The following is a 21,065-nucleotide window of genomic DNA, read 5'->3' on the forward strand; positions in this document are numbered from 1 at the left end:
ATAATATTTTTAATGTATAAAAAATTATTTTTTTGCCACGTGGTAGCCACATCAGTACAAATGTAGCAGCCACGTTAGCATTTAACAGACCAATGAATGAAAAATCTAACGGAGGTATTATTTTGAAATAAAATAGTATGTGAGGTATGAAATTGAAATGTTTCAAAGATGTTGTATGAAATTGTAATAGACCTCAAACCTGAGGGGGTATTATTTAATTTACCCTATTTTTTTTCTTCTTTTACCCACTTCTTTCTAACTAGTTTCCAATATGTGTATTTTAATTTTTATAAGTTGTGTCACTTAGTCTTTATCATGTCATTATCCATGTGCAATCGCACAATATTCAACTCTTTCACACCCATGCAGATTAAATAAATATCCATTGCCAGTTTGCAGTCAACTATGAATAGCCTGTCCAGCTAGCATATATATGCTCCTCCTTGGACGCAACTTCTTGATCATTTTTCGAACAATTTCATTGATGCTTGGAACATGCAGAAAGTAGAGGTTCCTAGATTTGTTGTTATTTTTATTTTTTCAAGGGATCTTGAGTCGATTCTTCTTGATCTTGGAGTGATTACTAATTTATACTATGTTATATTCTAATTTTGGTCCGTAGTGCGACAAGTATATACTATTTTTTTGGAGAGATCAAAGTGAGTCGATGTTCCAACCATACTTCTACAACCGAAGATCATGTGCATTTCACCAAAAAACAGAAAAAAGAAGTTCATGTGCTCATTAGTCCGAGAAAATGGAATCTCTCTAAATGACTAGTAATCCATGTCTTCCTTTCTTTTTCCCCCTTTTTTTATTTTTTTACAGTTAATTTTAAGGCCCAAGTCTTTGCAAGGACATATATTTTGGATGCTGTCTCTAGTTCTTGATACTCTTTGACTAAAACTTTAATGGTATGTAAAGTTTGATAAAAGTTCATTGACTATGTACACCTTATTATATTACTATTAATATTTATATTTTTATAGTTTTGACATTAATTGTTTGACATTTTATGAGATTTATAATTCTATAAATTTAAAATCTCTCATTATAATACTATTAGAAACGGCTACAATAAAAAAATTCAAACATTCTGATTGAATGAATGGATAAAAACTATGTAATAATATGAAATAATAAATAGCAAAAGAATGTATCCATAGTGTTAAAAAAATTGGTACATTTCACATATAACAAAGTGATACATTCCATTATAAATAAATTAGGGTACAAATAAATGATTAAAAATTATAAGTACAAATGAAATTTTAAAAAATATGGGCACAAAAAGAAATTAATACATGGGTACAAATTAAAACTAAAAAGAAAGTAGTACAGATTTAAAAAAGGGTTGCAAATTAAAAGTGGGTATAAACTAAAACTATAAATATATGATACAAAGTTTAGCCATAAAATATAAATATACCAGATGTAATTTTTCTAACACTAAATGAATATTGTAGAAATTTAATGTAATTATGTTGTATATTGAAATAATGACATTCATTAAAACCTAAGGACCTTGATAAAAAAATTACAAAGAAATAAGGTTTTAATCAATGGAATAGAAAAAAGAGGGATGAAAACCTAATTTCTCCATATGTAGGGCATATTGACTTTTTTTTACGGTTGGTGGTTGTACTTCCTGCGGTAGTGAGAAACATGGGCCGCGATAATTGTTTTCAATTGCACGACTATCCTAATTGGTGGGAACCATTAAAGCTTTAGAAACAACGGGAACGAGACGAGCAAGCTTAGCTTGGGCAAGCCAATCTTGCCACCTCCGTATCCCAACTATCTTTGATATCTCAGGATGATCCTCCTCCTATTTCGAGTTCTTCCGACATGTCTCTGGAGTCCTCAGGTAACAGTGGTTATGCTTTTAATATGAATAGTGATGATACACAATCCGGATGAATCATTGACTTCGGTGCCACATACCATATGACTTATAATCCCACTGATTTAGCGTGTGATACCGTTCCACTTCTATGTAATATTACTAATGATAATGGTGTCACCTCACCGGTAACTGGCGCTGGCACTATGCGCCTCACGTCCACTCTCTCTTTGCCTCATACATTACTTGTACCTTCACTAAAACATAGATTGATGTCTTCTAGCCAAGCTACTGAACAATTGAATTGTTGTGTGCTAATGTATCCAAAGTTTTATCTTATTCAGGATATTCTCACAAAAGAGATAATTGGTCGGTACTAAGAGGGGGGGGATCTTTATTTTGTGGATGATGTCAATACAGGACGGGTCAATCTTGCCCAATGAGCCTTTGATCACAAGCGATGTCAGATATGGTTATGGCATCACCGTTTGGGTCGTCCATCTTTTAGTTATTTGCATCATATGTTTCCAGATTTATTTGTTGGATGTTTGATTTTAGACTTAAAATGTGACACTTGCATACTTGCCAAGAGTTACCGTGTTTCTTATCCGTTGAATTCTAATAAAAGTATTATTCCTTTTGGTTTTGTTCATTTGGATGTTTGGGGACCATCTTCAATTACTACTTCATCTGGTATTAGGTGTTTTGTAACTTTCATAGATGATTGCACACAGATGGCATGGTTATACCTTCTTAAGAATAAAGGTGATGTTTTTTTTCGGCTTTTAAGACCTTCCACACCATGGTTCAGACACAGTTTTCTACTAAAATCTGAATTTTGCGTTCTGATAATGGGGGTGAATATGTTAATAACGATTTTTCACATTATTTAACTAATCACGGAATTCTTCACGAAACTAACTGTTCTCAGACTCCTCAACAGAATGGGGTAGCTAAGCGCAAAAATCACAATTTCTTAGAAACGACTCGCTCACTCTTGATTAGGGCGCATGTTCCCCTCTCATCTTGGGATGTTGCTTTTCAAACTGCCACTTATCTTATTAATTGTCTTCCATCCAAAGTCTTGGATTTTCTTACACCCTTACACATCCTTGCTACATTCGTGCATCTACTGTCTGTGTTGGTACTCCCACCTCGAGTTTTTGGATGTGTTGTATTTGTTCATCTTCATAAAAATTAACGGATGAAACTTGACCCATGTGCTATTCGTTGTATTTTTATGGGGTACAGACTCCATCATAAAGGGTACCGTTGCTACCACCCTCCTTCACGTCGAATGTATGTTACTATGGATGTTACTTTTTCAAAGTCTGAGATGTATTACCCTCCGGCTTCTTCCAATCATCATCCTTAAGGGGAGACACTACATGACGAGAAGGATTGGACCATGAATGCTACCATTGATCTTCCGCTACCACTAGCCGAGCCTACAACGGCTACGTTGCCAGCCCAACCAACAACATCAACAGTGCTACCCATAGAACCAATGGTAAGCACGGTAGTGTTGTCCTCACCCACGACAACAGTGCTGCCACTTGCCAATTTCATACTTCTACTGATACTACTCCCTCCTTATCTCTACATATAGTACCACCAGATGGACATACTCCTGAGAATATTCCTGATGTAAGTTCTACTATCCCTATTGATGTATCCAATATTTCGAATTATCAATTACCTTTCAGGCACAACTGGGAAAAACCACCCAATCGATATTCATCAGAAACAATGAAAGACTCTAAATACCCCATTGCCAACTATGTGTCGTCACAAAAATTATTAGAACCTGGCAAAGCTTTTGTACAACAAATATCCAATGATAGCACACCAAGTTCATTGAAGGAGGCACTATCTGATGATCGATAAACCACAACAATGGAGGCAGAAATGGATGCACTTTAGAAAAATCAAACATCGGATTTAGTTCCACTACCCTAAGGAAAAAAAAAGGTCGGATGTCGATGGGTGTACACCATCAAGTACAAAGTTGATGAGTCCATTGAACGATACAAAGAACGATTGGTGGCCAAGGGATACACTTAGACGTATGGTGTTTATTATATAGATACATTTACCCTAGTAGTGAAGATTAATATGGTAAGAGTGTTGCTTTCGTTGGCAGCCAACTTAGATTGGCCATTACAACAATTTGATGTGAAAAATGCTTTCTTACATGGTAATCTTAAGGAAGAAGTGTATATGGATATTCCACTTGGTTATGCATCAATTTCACAACCTTAAGTAGTGTGCAAGTTGAATAAAGAATTATATGGATTGAAATAATCACCTTGGGCATGGTTTGGTAGGTTCCGAACAACTATGAGGAAATATGGGTTCAGGCAGAGCAATGACGATCATACACTTTTCTTGAAACGTCGAAACGTCGAATGGGGAAATTGATGACACTTATTATTTATGTGGATGATATGATTGTTACGGGTGATGATAAAGAAGAAATCTCAAGGCTAAAAGATTACCTAACAACTGAGTTCGAGATGAAAATCTTGGTGGATTGAAACATTTCTTGGGGATAGAAGTAGCTCGATCTAAATAGGGTATATTTCTATCTCAAAGAAAATATGTTCTAGACTTATTAGCTGAAACATGAATGGTTGATTGTAAACCGGCTGACACCCCCATAGTCCAAGATCACCATCTTGCCATGCATCCAGATCAAGTTCCCACTAACAGAGATCGTTATCAAAGGTTAGTTGGGAGGTTAATTTATTTATCTCACACCAGGCCTAATATTGCATATGTAGTAAGTGTTGTTAGTCAGTTTATGCATTCTCCGACTGATACACATATGGGTGCGGTTGAACGCATCGTATGATACCTAAAGTCCTCCCTAGGTAGAGGCATCATGTTTTCCAAGAATGATCATTGCCGAATAAAAGGCTATATCGATGCAAATTGGGCAGGAAACATTACTGATTGACGGTTCATATCTGGATACTTTACATGTGTGGGGGGAAATTTAGTGACTTGGCAGAGTAAGAAACAAAAAGTGGTTGCTTTATCAAGTGCAAAGGCAGAATACAAGGGTATGGCAAAAGGAGTATGTGAACTATTATGGCTTCGAAGGTTACTTGCTGAGCTCGGGTGTCCTTCAAAGTCGGCCTCATATTTGTTTTGTGATAATAAAGCAGCTATTGATATCTCACACAATCCAATCCAGCATGATCTCACGAAACATGTGGAAGTTAACAGACACTTCATTAAGGAGAAGTTGGATGGGAATATTATTCAATTCTCGTTCGTAAAGTCAGAGGATCAATTGGCAGACATCTTAACTAAAGCTGTTGCAAGTCAAGCGTTCTACAACTCTCTTGTCAAGTTGGGCATGAACGACATTTATGCACCAACTTGAGGGGGAGTGTTGGACAGTTGACCTTTTGTAATTAGTTAGTTACCTATTTGGGTCCTTGTAATCAGGATGTAATTAGGAAGGGTGTTATTTGATGTTTCTTTCCTTGTAAATCAATCTTGTGCATTATATATTTTCCTCCTTAATGAGAAGAATAATATCAGAAAATTAAACCCCAAGATAAGCCCTAATTAGCATATAGGACGTGTATTTTTAGGTCAACAGAAAATCTCCACACATTTTAGTATGTCAAAGACAGTTTCATGACTTGAATATGTACCTGAGATATCTTGAGGAATTTGTGTGCTTTCTCAAGGGTAAGTCCCATTTCAGTTAAGATTCCCAGCAAGCAAAGCTTGAATCACAAGAAAAAAATCCCATGACTGACTTCCAAAAGTCTGCATCTTGATTCCATCCTCTCCAAGGCAGATATAATCGTAAGTCTAGGAAGATGCTTCTTGAAAGCTTCTCCACTAGGATCCTAGGCCCAGCAAGCAAGCATCCTCAATGGAGTTTCTGCGCATCCGATTGTAATATAGCAACTGGTCTCATCTTCATAATGAAATTGGTCATTTGTGAATTGAATTGCATTGTCCCTGATCTTGTTGAAGGTCCAGCGTTTTAGGAGAGGCTCGGCGATATTATAAAAACTGTCCCACATAAAACGTTGTACAGGACCATGAGGATAGTAGTTATCTTCCTGCGTTAGTCAACATTGCATTGCACAGTACCTTTATGTATGTGAACAAATTTCTTTAAGAACATAATAAAATTGAACAATAGCATAAACTATGTAAGGAACAAAAAGGTAAACTCACGGTTGCACACCAATGGCGCACTTTAGGCCTGTTAATTTCACTGTAAAGTTCACAGTAAATTTCTTGTCTCAATTCCTCAACAAGAGGAGTGATCGGGCCAACAAATCTGGTGGCGTAAAAGTAAGACATAGGTGGGTAAGTCAACCTACTGTAGCATAACATTTTTGCTGCAGATATGAGGTAGTACCAGTTAGAAGACTTGTAACTATTTAACTTGAGCAACAAGAAACTCGGGTGTGGAAGAAAACTGTGCTTACATGGATGAGAAGGAAGCAGAGTAGACCGAGTCCAGAATTCTGGAGGCATTGGATTGCTACCTTCCCAGTCATACACACCAAGAATCTGCAACACAAGTTAAACCATTTGAACAATAAAATGTCTTTTAAGACACATTCCTTAAAATCCTTTTGCAGTATGACATACTACTATTTAAATCAACTCGTACGTTATAGCACCACCATCCAAGTTTTTCCCCATGATGCAGAATAGTAGGCACCACCATAGGGCCATCTCCGAGAATAGGCGTCGTACGGTAGTTAAGGAATGTAGTAAACATCATACTAAGCCCTGTTATGTGCAATCCCAAGCCACCATCTTCATTTTGATGGTTGTATGTGTAACGCAAGATTTCCTTTTTGTGCTCAGCTGTGAAAATGACATTGAGATATCCTGGAATCTATACAGAGTAATTTTTTGGCAATAGAGAAAAAAAAATATAATAATTCTTGTCACATATGTGCAATTAAACAGATCTTTTAAATAATGCACGATTAAAGGTTCAGCCCCTATACTGCATGAGGTGTCCCCCTCTCCCTTTTCTTTCTCGCCGTCAACACTAGTAAATGCAAAAAATATCTTATATATGGTAGCGGATTTAGAATATTGTTCTTGTGACGGTTTAAAAAAAAAAAAACCCCATATAATTACATAAATATTAATGCATGGTCATTTATAATTGGACTTAATCCCAACTGTGACGGTTAAAAAAAAAAACCCATATAATTACATAAATATTAATGCATGATCATTTATAATTGGACTTAATATCAACTGTGACGGTTAAAACAAAAAAAAAAAAAAAAAAAAAAAAAACAACCCATGTAATACATTAATGCATGGTTATTTATAATTGGACTTCATATCAACTGTGAACAATAAATACATGTACTTCTGATATTTGATCCCAGCCTTTGATATCAAATTCAAAAGTGGGTGACAATGTATCCTTATCATGGGTGATCAAGAGAGCACAACTCTTATGTAATTAGTAAAAAGTTTCAAACTTTGAATATGAATAACATTTCTAGTGAGTAGATTTGGGGTGTTCTATCCCCTTAGACCATTTCCAACCCATGGGATAAAACTTAAAATATAAGCTTTAAAACCCCCAAACAATCTCCAACCTTGGGCTAAAATAAGTAATAGGGATAAAATATATCTCTGGGCTAGATTCCTCCAGGATTTAAGTCTGGCTTAAATTATTCTGGACCCACCAAACTATCATATTTCGAACATTTTTTTTTTTGTTTTTTACTTATAATCTAATGACTATGATCAAATGAGATCAAATTTAATAGTAAAAAAAAAAAGATTTGCAGCCCAAAATTAAATCTAACATTTAAAATAATTTAAGAAAATTATTTAAATCAAATTTAACTTAAAACTTTATAAATACCTATGTACTTGTATGTTTTTTAATTGCTTATTGGAATTTAAATATTTTTAGACTAAAATGTTCATAAAAATAAATTAAGATAATCTACATAAATTTTATTTTTAAAAAAGTTACTGAAAACAAAAGTTAGGCTAAAATCATTATTTAATCATCGCGGCCTAAATTTTTAAGCCACAAGAGTTGGAGGAAAAAAACACTTCCTGACTTATGGCTTAAAATTTTTTGGCTTATATTTTTAAGGTTTATCCCCAAAAGTTGGAGATGGTCTTATGTTACCAAAAAAAAAACTTAACTGGGTCTTTTTTTTTTTTTTTTTAATATTGTATAGTTGTTATTTGCGGCTTTTGTTTTTTGTTTTTTTTTGTTTTTGTTTTTTTTTATATATAATGATATATTTATATTAAGAAAGTGAAAAATAAATTAAGCGAACTCATCAGTTATGGAGTTCAATCTCATTTTGTCATTTATAGAATATTAAAATTATGTGAGAAGACCGACGAATACTCGGTTAGACATGCTATTTCCTACAAAGGCTAACAATAGTCGGCCAAATACTTGGTCAGAAAAAGTTTGGCCGGCTGTGTCAACTTACCAGTGTGCCCGCTGAGCCATGACTATTTTTCTTCATAATTGTTGCCATTGTTTTACATGTTGCCCCGAATCCTACTTAACTCTTTCTTTTGGTTGATAACGGTGCATACAATGCGAAAGAAAACAAAAACTATATAAGAATGTTACGAGGCCGAGCGATTAGTAGTGGACAATAAAGAATTTTTTTCTCAAAAAGTAACCATCAACAAAATTCGTTTTGCGACAAATATATATGCCAAAATTTTCAAAACTAACTCCAGTGAAAAAGAACACGACAAATAATACTCTCATAATAATTTTACGACAAATATATATGCCAAATTTTACAAAACTAACTCCAATGAATAAGATCACGACAAATAATACTCCCATAACAAATTAAAACATAATTACATGTAATAGCTCATAATAAATTGTAACATACTGTATGTTACATAAATTACAAAACTTTGATAAAAAAAATTTGATGAGGTTAATGTAAATGATGCATATATATAACCAACATCTAATGAGAAAAACATATTACTTGGCACAACACGTATATATCCCTTATTATATCAGATGGTATGCTAATACCGTACAAAAATTTAAACTCCCTAACATTTTTCATATTATATACAATAATGTCTCGATAATATATGGTTGTGATTGGTGGTGACCCCAGTTTTGAAATAAAATGGTTATGGTGAGCAAGGACAATGTAGATCAATAAGCAGTAATGTACTGAATAGTGGCTATGCTAGACTCTGTTAGTGATAATGATCCAGCTGTGGATAATAATTAGATCTGATTAATTTAATGCAAATTATGCAACAAGAAGCAATTTTCCATTCAATTCAACAAAACAGTCAAACTACTAGTATTTTATTTATATGACAATATTCTTTTGAGTAAATTATAGCAATAATTTTTCAACTTTAATCAAATTGGAGCAATGGTCCCTCAACTAAAATCTATTACCATTGGTCCCTCAATTCATTAAAATGTGTAGTTATGATCGTTTTCATCAACTTCGTCAGAATTTTGTCAAAATAAGTTATGTTGGAAGGACAATTGCTACAATTGGGTTAAAGTTGAGGGACAATTTCTCCAATTGGGTTAAAGTTGAGGGGCAATTTCTCCAGTTGGATTAAAGTTGAGGGACCATTGGTAATGAATTTTTAGTTGAGAGACCAATGATAATGAATTTTTAGTTGAGGGACCATTGCTCCAATTGAGTTAAAATTGAAAGACTATTGCTACAATTTACTCTATTCTTTTAGGGGAGGCGAATTCTCGTGACGATGTGAAAAAAAATATCTCATACAAGAAATTTGTCAAAAGATTTCTAAGGAGTTGGTTTAATGGACCTTAACTTCCTTCGATTTTAACATTTTTTACAAGAAGCGACAACAAAATTCCATTAACGGATTGTAACAGTTACCTAGATTACCACATGAGTGCATTTTCTAGTTAAATTTAATGATCTGGAGATAATTCGCACAAACAAGTATAGATAGTAATCGCCAAATAACATAAGCACATACACTACTGGTACTAGCACAAGCACCAACGGTATAAATTTACCCCAAAAAATGGCGGATCAACTTAAGTCTAATTAATTGAGTACACTTTTTCTGTCGAAGTCTAAAATAGTATTTAACTATATATTTGAATATTACTGATATATATATATATATATATATATATATATTTTTTTTTTTTTTTGTTTGTATAAATACACAATTATTGTCCATTGATGTGCTCACATGGCCAGCAAAAAGGAAGAAGGAAATCTCAAAGATTGATGTTTACACAACTTCACATGGATTGAGTGAAGTACTGAAATTACATATAAATTTTGTTTTTATTTTGCAAAAAAAAGTATAATCTCATTGGCAGAGAGAGAGAGAACAAAGAAGGGAAAACCAAGCTGTCTCATCCGGAAGAGTCTTCTCCAGATCTATTATACGAGAATTTTAAGAATTCTTATATTTTAGTCGTTTATTATATATTGTGTAGTTAATTTTTATTATACGAGAATTTTAAGAATTCTTATATTTTAGTCGTTTATTATATATTGTGTAGTTAATTTTTATTAGGTATTATTTTTGTTTAATTTTAAATAAAAAAATCAAATGATTTCTAACCGCACAATATACAATAAATTACTAAAATGTGAAGATTCCTAAAATTCTTACCATTTGAACCGGATGGGATTCAAATCCGTCCCCTCCCTTCTCAGTTTTCTTCCCAAAGTACCAAGTGGCAACTTCTAAATGCCCAATTCCAAGTCTTTCCGCTCAGAACCCAATTCCAAGTTAAAGAAACAGAGTCTTTCTTTCATGCTGAAAGTTCAATGATCAATTTCTCCAATTAACACAAAACCCATAAAAAAAGATTCAAACTTTCTTCGGCATTGATTGGCAAATTTGCAAGAACTCATTAGTTCTGAAGAATTAAAGGAGAAGTAAAAAATGTGGAAGCTGAAGGTAGGGGCAGAGACAGTGGGAGGAGAAGGTGGCAGTCAGTGGCTGAAGAGTGTGAACAACCACTTGGGCCGCCAAGTGTGGGAGTTCCACCCAGAGATTGGAACCCCAGAAGAGCTTCAGCAAATTGAAGATGCCCGCAAGGCTTTCTGGAAGAATCGTTTCGAAAGGCGGCACAGCTCCGACCTCCTCATGAGAATTCAGGTTCTTTTTCACCTGGGTTTTGCTTCTTTTTTTTTTTCCAATTCATTCTCTAGAAATTGAATATACTGCATATGGCCGGGAAAAGGGTATTTATTTATTTAGTGAAATTTGTATGTAAACTGTTTAAATTATCGTTGCGGTGTTCTGGATCATCGAATTATGTATAAAATCAGTAGAACTGCTGAATTTGATAATGCTGTTAAACAAGGTGGTCAGGTTTTTCACGCTGCATTGTAGGACTTCTTGTGTAGTATTAGGCATTGTAAGTTTGAATGATGTTTTTCTTTCGAGTGATAAGTTTTTCGGGTACGTGTTCTCCAACTGAGCTCTTGGAGTGCTTTTGTATAGAACTTATAGCTGCCGGGGTGTTTTATCCATCCTTGCAATTAGTCTCAATTATGCCTAATTTGTTAATCTCCTGCCAAAATGAGCAAATAATTTTAGTTAGGTTAGGCCAAATCATATGAGTTCTGAGGTTAGTATTTGGGTTGTTTAATTACCCATGTTTTGTAACCCTACTTTCCTTTTTTAAATGAATGTGTTTTGTTCTTATTTCTGAAATGTAGTTTGCAAAGGAGAATCCACGTGCCACTAATCTACCACAACTCAAAGTTAAAGATCAAGAAGAGGTGAAGGAAGAGGCAGTGACAACCACTTTACGAAGGGCTCTCAGTTTTTATTCAACAATCCAGGCGCATGACGGTCATTGGGCTGGGGATTATGGGGGTCCCATGTTTCTGCTCCCGGGTTTGGTAAGGGAGAAAACTAGTAATCACTATGTGTTTCCATCAATGCTTGTACCCTAAACACGGAAAATATAGATATCATGGTTAAATCTGAGAAATAAGTTTGACATTCCAAAAGATGGCTGCATGTCATTTTGGAACTTCACATCCTTTCTTCTTACTGAAATGATTAAATTCTTTATTATTTGGTCCAGTTGGTAATTGTTGGATGACTAAGTATTACTCATCAATTGCAACAGATCATTACACTTTCAATTACTGGAGCTCTAAATGCTGTGTTATCGAAAGAGCATCAACGTGAGATGTGCAGATATCTTTATAATCACCAGGCAAGAATGGTTTCTCATGAAATGACAGTTTTTCATTTTTTATTTTATTAAGAACGCTTTCCTTTCCATATAGAATTTCAGGTTAATTTCTCTCTGTTTGATAATAAGATAAGAAATTTACGGATGAATTGTGTTTGCAGAATGAAGATGGGGGATGGGGTCTGCATATCGAGGGGCCAAGTACCATGTTTGGTACTGCACTAAATTATGTTACTTTGAGGTTGCTTGGCGAAGGTGCAGATGATGGACAAGGGGCAATCGAACTTGCACGGAAATGGATATTAGACCATGGTGGTGTGACTGCAATTACTTCTTGGGGCAAAATGTGGCTTTCAGTATGAACTCAATGTTTATCTTGTTGGATTGTTCCCAAGGTGCAGTCATTCAGAAATATTAGTTGACATGCATCTTTGATGATGATAGGTACTTGGGGCATATGAATGGTCCGGGAATAATCCACTGCCGCCTGAAGTATGGCTATGTCCTTACTCTCTGCCATTTCATCCAGGTCTCTCATCATTATTGCACATTTTATTTCGATGTTTTAGGTTCATTCTAGGCAGGATAAGAGAAATTCAAACCTCCTTTCATTAAAAATCTTGGTGCGATGGCAAGTGCCTTCGCCCATAAGCGGTAGGTCTAGGGTTCGAGACTTGGGAGCAGCCTCTCCATAAATGGGGGTAAGGTTAGCCGACATTCACCTCTCCCAGACCCTGCGTAAAGCAGGAGCCTTGTGCACTGGGTACGACCTTTTTTTAGACTTGTCCCTGTTAACTGCCTAAGTTCTAATCTTTACGGTTTATGAATTTCAAATTTTACACTTGTAGGAAGAATGTGGTGTCATTGCCGAATGGTGTATTTGCCCATGTCATATTTGTATGGGAAAAGGTTTGTTGGACCTATCACACCCACAATCCGGTCATTGAGGAAGGAGCTTTATACAGTCCCCTATCATGAAGTTGACTGGAATAAAGCTCGCAATCTATGTGCAAAGGTTGGTAAGAAACATCTGTGCTTTCAATATACTCTGCTTCCTCCAGCTCCCCTGCGTAAAGGTCCCGTGTCTGTGAGTTTAATGAACATTCTTATCTTTCATAGGGTTAGTCACAGACTCACAGGTGAAATATATGATAGCTATTTGTGAAAGTACAAGTTTGATTTTAGGGTCCTATACATGGTTAATTGTTGGATTACTTTCCTATAACTCTCCAAAAACAATACAACATGTTTTCCCTGTGTCTATGTATATGTGCGCATGCATTTTTCCATCAAATTTTAGTTGTACAGGTAAATCTATTAATGACAATTCACTTGCATATGTTTTTGATGCTTACATGGGATGCTTTATACAATTTCTAGGAAGATCTATACTATCCGCACCCAATGGTACAAGATGTCTTGTGGGGGTCTCTTCACTATGTTTATGAACCTGTTTTCACACGTTGGCCTGCAAAAGAATTGAGGGACAGTGCTTTGAAGACTGTAATGCAGCATATTCATTATGAAGATGAAAATACTCGGTATATATGCATAGGGCCTGTTAACAAGGTATGCATGCAGAATATATTTGATGCATATCATCATCTGGCAATAGATCTACATATTTTGCCGTTGGAATTGCGCAATTGACATGTATCTTTGGCTTACAGATTGATTCGGTAAGTAGTTGTGTGATTCTTGATTGTCTATTTCATAAACGATGTAGGTGTTAAATATGCTTTGTTGTTGGGCGGAGGATCCAAACTCAGAAGCATTCAAATTGCATCTCCCGAGAATCCCTGATTATTTGTGGATTGCTGAAGATGGCATGAAAATGCAGGTAAGTTATAGCATTAAATTGTTTCGAACAGATTTTAAGTTCCTCCCTATCTCTTTCCACACTCCCTCTTTCTTACCTGATTGTTTCTAATTTAATGTTATTTTTCCTCTTACTGCAGGGCTACAATGGAAGTCAAGCATGGGATACTTCTTTTGCCATTCAAGCAATTATATCAACTAACCTGGTTGAAGAATATGGACCTACTTTAAGAAAAGCGCATCAGTATATCAAAGATTCCCAGGTTTTCATAGGCAGAAAATCGAACTGTATCATTCAACATTTATGATAACTATCGTTGCTCGACTAATACTTTGCTTTGAAGGTCGTGGAAGATTGTCCTGGAGATCTGGATTATTGGTATCGTCACATTTCAAAAGGTGCTTGGCCATTCTCAACAGCAGATCATGGGTGGCCTATCTCTGACTGCACAGCTGAAGGACTCAAGGTAGCTTGAACACTCAACATTTCACATGCAAACATTATTTTTCTTAATATTTTTTCTTTGTGTAGGCTGCCTTATTACTATCGAAACTTCCAACAGAAACAGTTGGTGAATCATTGGATATAAAGCGATTTTATGATGCTGTAAATGTTACCCTTTCCTTACAGGTAATCACTGGCTATACGGGAGTTGAATCTGACCAGACATAATGTGGCAACCCGTATTCTTTTTTATAATCTATATTTTCAAGAGAACCCTCCTTGTCTCTCGTCATATATGAAATGAAAAATATATCCCTGCTTAATTGACCATTTTATTATGTAATCTGTAGACTACGGTAAAAAATATTACTCTAATGTCCATCAAAAAATTGGAAGCTATGGAGAAAGTGTAGCATATATAGTTATGAGAATATAAAAGAAAGACTGTACATGCAAGTATTTCTGTATGATATATGCACACATGCCTGTTTAGTTCTGTCAAGCATGTTATGATTCTAATCAGCAGCTCAAGTTTGACAGAATATTTACATGTTCTTGCATTTTCGTTTTACAATTATTTAACTAATTCCCTAATTCTTTGGGTTCTGCACCGCAGAATGACGATGGTGGTTTTGCGACTTATGAACTAACTAGATCGTATCAGTGGTTAGAGGTAAGTATCATTTATGAGCTTTTTTTTTTTTTCCATTTTCTTCCTTCTATATGGATGATGGTGAGATTATATGCATATGATTATTTGTATTATATTTTCAGCTAATCAACCCTGCCGAAACTTTTGGTGACATCGTCATTGATTATCCGTATGATTTCTGTACACTACCTTTTGAATTCTATACATTTTATTCTATATCATGGAAAATGCCTGAAGTCATCTTGATTGGAACGTGGATGCAGATATGTTGAATGCACCTCAGCAGCAATTCAAGCACTTGCATTGTTCAAAAGGGTATGTCCTGGGCATAGGAGTGATGAAATAGAAAACTGCATTGCTCGTGCTGCAAAGTTCATTGAAACGATACAAGCAACAGATGGATCTTGGTTTGTTTTTTCTTTCAATTAAAAATACATGCATACATATATTTCACTGCGTGGTCTGGGTGTATGATGGCTGTATGTTTTTGGTTGTATAGGTATGGTTCCTGGGGAGTATGCTTCACCTATGCTGGGTGGTTTGGAATAAAGGGGTTGGTTGCTGCGGGAAGGACATACGAAGACTGCTCAAGCATCCGTAAAGCATGTGGCTTTTTGTTATCCAAAGAGCTTCCTTCAGGTGGATGGGGAGAAAGCTATCTATCATGTCAGAACAAGGTTAATGATTCCTCAAATTTGAAATATACTTCGTTGTCTTTCATAGGCTCGGAGCTTACTTTATTCCTCTATTATGACAAATCCTTCACTCAATTCTTGGTTTTCATTCGATACACATTTGGCAAAATGTATGATCTACTTTCGACTTGCATAACTTAATGCCGACTGTTTGTATGTCAGGTGTATACAAATCTCAAGGACAATAGGCCACATATAGTTCATACTGCATGGGCTATGTTGGCCCTTATTGGTGCTGGGCAGGTACAACAAATTCATCACTCATTCTCCTTTCCATGTGATTTATCAAATTCATCCTTCCATGGATACCGAATTTGGTGTCAATTAGAATTTAGAGGATTCTTTATTTGCAGAATTTTTGGATACTTTTTACAAATAACCGTTTGACATCCATACGTTGCTCACTTTATTACCTGTATTTCTTGTTATGTTCTCCTCCTTGAAAGGCTAAGAGAGACCCAACTCCGTTGCATCGGGCAGCTAGAGTACTAATCAATTCTCAAATGAAAAATGGAGATTTCCCTCAGAAGGTAACTTGGCAACTCTTTCCATAATGTTTCATACAAAAGTCTTTATACCCTCTTGACCGTGCAATCTACAGTTTCAAGCTAACATGGTTTTTTCTGTCTTCATAGAAATCCGTTTGGTTTGGTTTGATTACAGACATGCTAACTGCAATTTTCAAAACATCTAGCCAATGTATAAGAAAACTGTACAGAGAGAAATGCAGGTGTAAAGACCTTTAGTACTTTTCTAGGCTGCACAGAGCAATTAAACCTTATAAATATATGTATAGCTTTTGGAGCAAGTAATATAAGTAATTAGTGTTATTCAAATAGGCAAATTGAACAATCTTAAGTGTTGAGAGTATGAATCCCACATCGGGGAATTGAGGGACCTTGCATGTGCTTATAAGTAATTGGGTTACTCCTCTTGTTTCCAATTGGTTTTACGGTGGAACCTCAACTTTATTCATGGTATCAGAGTAGGTTGTCCATGTGTGAAGATCTACGGGCACACGTGCTCCCGTCACACGATTTGTGCTGTCCACGTGTTAGGCTTGAAAGTTCACCACACGTGAAGGATGTGTTGAGAGTACATATTAATCACACATCGAGGACAGAAGGGACTTTGAATGTGCTTATAAGTTGTTGGGTTACTCCCCATATTACCAATTGGTTTTATGGTAGAATCTCCGCTTTCTTCATTGAGTATATATGTACTGGAAACCAAGATCTTAGAGAGTAAATCTCATGCAGGAAGTTTGTAACTATGATTACCACTTACGAAGGCTATATGACCTCAATAACGTTTTCACTTCCCATACAGGAGATCACTGGTGTCTTCAACAAGAACTGTATGATCAGCTATTCAGCCTACCGGAACATTTTTCCCATTTGGGCCCTCGGAGAATATCGTTGCCAAGTATTGGAGGCTCTCTGAATGATGTCTGTTTATTGTTCAACGCTTAGTACTCCGGATAATGAACTGTTGTTTATAAACCTGTATGAGAGCTCCTTAAACTCAGCTCAAAACAATGTAATTCAATTGATAACATATTTCATAATCTTATTGTTACTAATTTCTCACTGGCTGGGGTGTCCACACCACCACCTTCCTTGTGTTTGTTGTTCTCGGCTCCTTTGCCCGTGGGATGTAATTTCCCACTGGCTTCCTTTGTTTTGTGGTTTAGATCTCTGTTGTGGCTGTTAGTGGATGTTGAAGATTTCTTATTTTCCGATTTTGTGGCTTGGAGCGTCTCCTGGAGGTGTTGGTTCGTGCTGGGATGGAGGCTGCTCGGTTGGAAGTGCTCCGATGGCGGCTGGGATGGTAGGCTGCTAGTTATATTTGTAATATTGTGTTATCAAATCATGGAATTACAATTCTATGTGGTATTACTAGTTTTAGGTTCCCTTTTCCTAGTACAACCCTAGCCTCCTTCCTCTTTCTTCCCAATTTGCCGTACCCCTCTAAGTTAATATTCCCCAAGTTGTCTTTCCTTTGCCGTGCCCACCTACTCCCTATTCCCCATGGCTACACAAGCTTCTTCACCCTCTACCCTCACTAGACCTCTCTCTCCGGTCCTAACGTTGCTCACTTTCCGAAACTCACCGATTCCAACTACCTCTTTTGGCTTAGTCAAATGAAGTTGTTTCTTCTTGGTCATAATTTATTTGGCTATGTTGATGCCACGACACTGGCCCCTGCCGCCACTTTAGGGATGGACAAATATCCATCGGTTATGGGTAACCACGGTTACCTGCTCATTTAAATTTTACGGTTACAATTATGGGTAACCGTTTAGATAAATAAACGGTTATGGGTATACCGTTTACCCGTAAAATTTAAATAGACGGTTATGGGTATTAACCGCGGTTATAAACGGGTAACCGTTTACCCATTTATTTTATATATTTAAAATTAATACAAACCATGTTCCTTATCGGACAATACTTAGATCAATGCTATTGACTATAATGCATTATTTCTGTAACTAATATAATATAGTTTTCCTTAACCACTTTAACACTATGTTTGGATGAAGAAATTTAAGATTACTAAGAAATTTCAAAATGATGGAAATTAAAATGACAAGATTTTATTTTCTAGAATTTGTGAATTTTCTTGTTTGGTTAACCTAAAAGAACAATGGAATTGAATACGGAATTTGTTATTTTTAAACTCTCAATCATAGAAATTGAGAAATGATACCTATTTACATAGAATTTAAACTTGAGAATTGGAGGTCCCAAATTCAAAGTTTTTTTCCATGCGGAAATTCTAAATTTCTATGGTTATGAATCCAAACAAGAGAATTGGTGTATATTAATTTATAAATTCTAACTTTTACACAAATTCCAAGTTTATTTCCCTCATCCAAACATAGTGTAAATTTCATGGTCCATTAAATATATATATATATTATGTTAATACCATACATTTTGAGTTAAATAACCCAAGAATACTGTATTTTAATAATTTTCGTAACCCAATAATACTTAGTAAATTTTATATTACCTTCATTGTTAACAATTAAAAATATCGTCAATAAACTATTATTTCAATTATTGAAATGATATAAGGACTTAAAAAATTAAAATGCGAAAATGAATGATGAATGTACCTATAACGGTGTTTAATTGTTAGAAAAAGAAAATTATGACAAATTTTTCTTTTTTAATTTTCAAGTTGTTAAAAAAACACGTAGACGGGTGAAAAATGAGTAAATGGTAAAAAAGAGAGGATAAACGAGTTAAAAATGGATAAATGGGTAAACGGGTACTAAACGGTTATGGTTAAATGGGTGCACGGTTATATGTATGGTTAATCGTTTATAAACGGTTAAGGGTATGAGTATAACCGTTTAGACAATTACCCAACGAATAAACAGTTATGCAGGTACGAGAATAAACGATTATAAATAAATAACCGCGGTTACCCGCTCGCCATAACCATTACTCATCCCTACGCCACTCTTCCTGCTACTAACAAGGAACCTGTTCAGACTGATCAACCAGTTGTCAGTTATTTGACTTCCACTCTTGTTGAACCTATTTTGTCACTTACTATTGGCAAAACCTCTGCCAAAGATATCCATATGCATTTTTCTCAGGCTTCACTGACTAATGCCGTGAATCTCCGGTTTCAACTTCTGGCACTTACGAAAGGCTCCCGCTCAAGGACGGAGCTAGAAATGTTTTTGACTGGGGGCGTCCTAAAACAACCAAGTAAAATAATGGGTGTTAAGTTGTTGAGGGTTATGTACAATGAAAAATCTCTAAATTAAAATGTTAAATTTTAAATTGTAATGCCACAAACGAATGGATGAAGTAAATTCATATAAAATACTTTGCAGAGTAAAATTTTTATATCAAGTTATGATACTTCATCGGTTGAATCCAATCTATTTATGAAATCCCCAATTCAATTAAGTTTGATTTAAGTTAGAAAATGTGGAATATTTGAAACCAAAATCAAAAATGTAATTGTTGTTTTAATTGTCATGACAATTTTTTTCATCGTTCAAAAATCTGAGTGGGGGCGGATGCCCCCTCTGGGCCTTAGGTAGCTCCGCCCTTTCCCGCTCCATCTCTGATTCTTTTCACCAGGCTAAGTTTATTGTTCTCTTGCTCCTATTAATCAACATGTTTCTAATACTGATTTGGTGAGCTTTGTCCTTAAAGGTCTTGATCCTGATTTTTCAAAATTTGCAGCGGCTATTATTAACTCTCCCCCTACCGGAGTTCCCTGATTTGCGGTCGCGTCTCATGATTTTCGAGGCACAAACGAAAACTGACCCAGCACTATTGCTATGCTCGCTGCCGTCCCTGCACCCGGTGTCCCTCCCCAGCCTTTTCTCCCCGTGGGCCAGCCCCTGCAGCCCAATCTCGTGCAGCCTCAAAAAGGCCTTCAGCAGCAGCACTCCAGCTCCATTTCATGCGCAAGGCCCAGCTGATCCAATGTCAGCGCAAGGCCCATCGTTATTTATTTAAAGCATGTATTGTCTTACTTAAAATAGAAGCATCGACTAACTATCACGTGGTGGTTTAATAGTTAGTGAAGAATTTCAGACTCTTGTTCTACACAGCACATTTTGAATTCAATTCTTGGCATTGATGAATCGCACGATGGTGGCCAATGAAAGACTAAAATGCTTCTACGAGTTTTCTCGACTCTCAAAAGGGTGAACTATCCTTCTTTTATTTTTTATTTTTATAAAAAGAAAAGAAAATAGAAGCCAAACCACATTTTAACCATGCATGAAACCATTCTAGCCACCACTTATGTGCCATGGACTATCGACCGATGAATTCTATAGTCTTTGGTTATTTTTTTATTCGTAGAAAAAATAATTTTTCATATAGCCTTTAGTGGTTAGAATTTTGTTCAACAATAAAAAATGGAACCAAGTTTCACTATAAAGATTCTTAGAATGCTAGTTATTTAGTCATAAAAGACTTGGGAGTGTATTCAAATAATAAATTTTGGCTTAGTTTTAGTTATATACCTTGAAACTTGATTTCAATCTCATTTGCTCTTTGTAACTCAAAAATCGTTATTTTACTTCTTAAAACTCAAAGTCCGCTTCACTTTGTCCTCTGAAACTCGATTTTGATCCCATTTCCCTCTCTACAAAACTCAAAATTCCCTCCACATTGCCTTAGATATGTTAATTTCTTATGTGGGTTGATTTGGGTGCGGTAGGCTAATCGATTTCTTTTTTATAGTTGTCATCTCTTCAATTTCTTTGAAAGTTGTGACTTTTGAGTTTCAGAGAGTAAAATAATGACTTTTGAGTTACATCGGACAAAGTGAGATCAAAATGAAGTTCTAAGAGGTATAGGTAGAAATATGCCTAAAATGTTACTTGAAACCCTTCAAGGCCTAAACATCGCTTCATATGTTATCTAATG

The 21,065-nt window shown here is 35.6% G+C and overlaps 3 protein-coding genes and 1 long non-coding RNA gene across 4 annotated transcripts; 3 read left to right on the top strand and 1 right to left on the bottom strand.

Moving 5' to 3' along the window:
• Positions 1-428: 428 nt before the first annotated feature.
• Positions 429-2,495, top strand: LOC126582891 (uncharacterized). The gene is made up of 2 exons (XR_007609609.1): positions 429-1,867; positions 2,188-2,495. It is a non-coding gene; the product is annotated as an uncharacterized LOC126582891 (long non-coding RNA).
• Positions 2,496-5,515: 3,020 nt separating this feature from the next.
• On the bottom strand, positions 5,516-6,532 carry LOC126582889 (lupeol synthase-like). The gene is made up of 4 exons (XM_050247124.1): positions 6,505-6,532; positions 6,307-6,391; positions 6,050-6,216; positions 5,516-5,931 (listed from the first exon to the last, which is right to left on the bottom strand). The coding sequence occupies exons 1-4, from the start codon at positions 6,508-6,510 to the stop codon at positions 5,713-5,715; spliced, it is 477 nt and encodes a 158-aa protein (XP_050103081.1). The 5' UTR covers positions 6,511-6,532; the 3' UTR covers positions 5,516-5,712.
• A 3,957-nt stretch (positions 6,533-10,489) lies between these two features.
• On the top strand, positions 10,490-17,240 carry LOC126582883 (cycloartenol synthase). The gene is made up of 18 exons (XM_050247113.1): positions 10,490-10,987; positions 11,554-11,739; positions 11,973-12,062; positions 12,203-12,397; positions 12,486-12,570; positions 12,890-13,056; positions 13,422-13,610; positions 13,768-13,881; positions 14,000-14,122; positions 14,204-14,326; positions 14,392-14,490; positions 14,921-14,977; positions 15,079-15,125; positions 15,220-15,363; positions 15,456-15,633; positions 15,814-15,894; positions 16,098-16,181; positions 16,981-17,240. The coding sequence occupies exons 1-18, from the start codon at positions 10,772-10,774 to the stop codon at positions 17,092-17,094; spliced, it is 2,292 nt and encodes a 763-aa protein (XP_050103070.1). The 5' UTR covers positions 10,490-10,771; the 3' UTR covers positions 17,095-17,240.
• A 111-nt stretch (positions 17,241-17,351) lies between these two features.
• Positions 17,352-20,219, top strand: LOC126582890 (uncharacterized). The gene is made up of 2 exons (XM_050247126.1): positions 17,352-17,481; positions 19,866-20,219. The coding sequence occupies exons 1-2, from the start codon at positions 17,368-17,370 to the stop codon at positions 20,142-20,144; spliced, it is 393 nt and encodes a 130-aa protein (XP_050103083.1). The 5' UTR covers positions 17,352-17,367; the 3' UTR covers positions 20,145-20,219.
• Positions 20,220-21,065: the final 846 nt, after the last annotated feature.

Source organism: Malus sylvestris, chromosome 9 (assembly GCF_916048215.2).
Source record: "Malus sylvestris chromosome 9, drMalSylv7.2, whole genome shotgun sequence".
NCBI classification, from domain to species: domain Eukaryota; kingdom Viridiplantae; phylum Streptophyta; class Magnoliopsida; order Rosales; family Rosaceae; genus Malus; species Malus sylvestris.

Excerpts from the sequence above, each read along its gene's own strand:
- LOC126582883 (XM_050247113.1), top strand. The coding sequence starts at position 10,772 with ATGTGGAAGCTGAAGGTAGGGGCAGAGACAGTGGGAGGAGAAGGTGGC. Across the intron at positions 12,063-12,202 it reads GATATCTTTATAATCACCAG|AATGAAGATGGGGGATGGGG; the intron begins GCAAGAATGGTT and ends TTGTGTTTGCAG. Across the intron at positions 12,398-12,485 it reads GGGGCAAAATGTGGCTTTCA|GTACTTGGGGCATATGAATG; the intron begins GTATGAACTCAA and ends TGATGATGATAG.
- LOC126582890 (XM_050247126.1), top strand. The coding sequence starts at position 17,368 with ATGTTGAAGATTTCTTATTTTCCGATTTTGTGGCTTGGAGCGTCTCCT. Across the intron at positions 17,482-19,865 it reads CTCCGATGGCGGCTGGGATG|CGGCTATTATTAACTCTCCC; the intron begins GTAGGCTGCTAG and ends CAAAATTTGCAG.
- LOC126582889 (XM_050247124.1), bottom strand. Across the intron at positions 6,217-6,306 it reads TCTGCTTCCTTCTCATCCAT|CAAAAATGTTATGCTACAGT; the intron begins GTAAGCACAGTT and ends TCATATCTGCAG. Across the intron at positions 5,932-6,049 it reads TGCGCCATTGGTGTGCAACC|GAAGATAACTACTATCCTCA; the intron begins GTGAGTTTACCT and ends TGACTAACGCAG.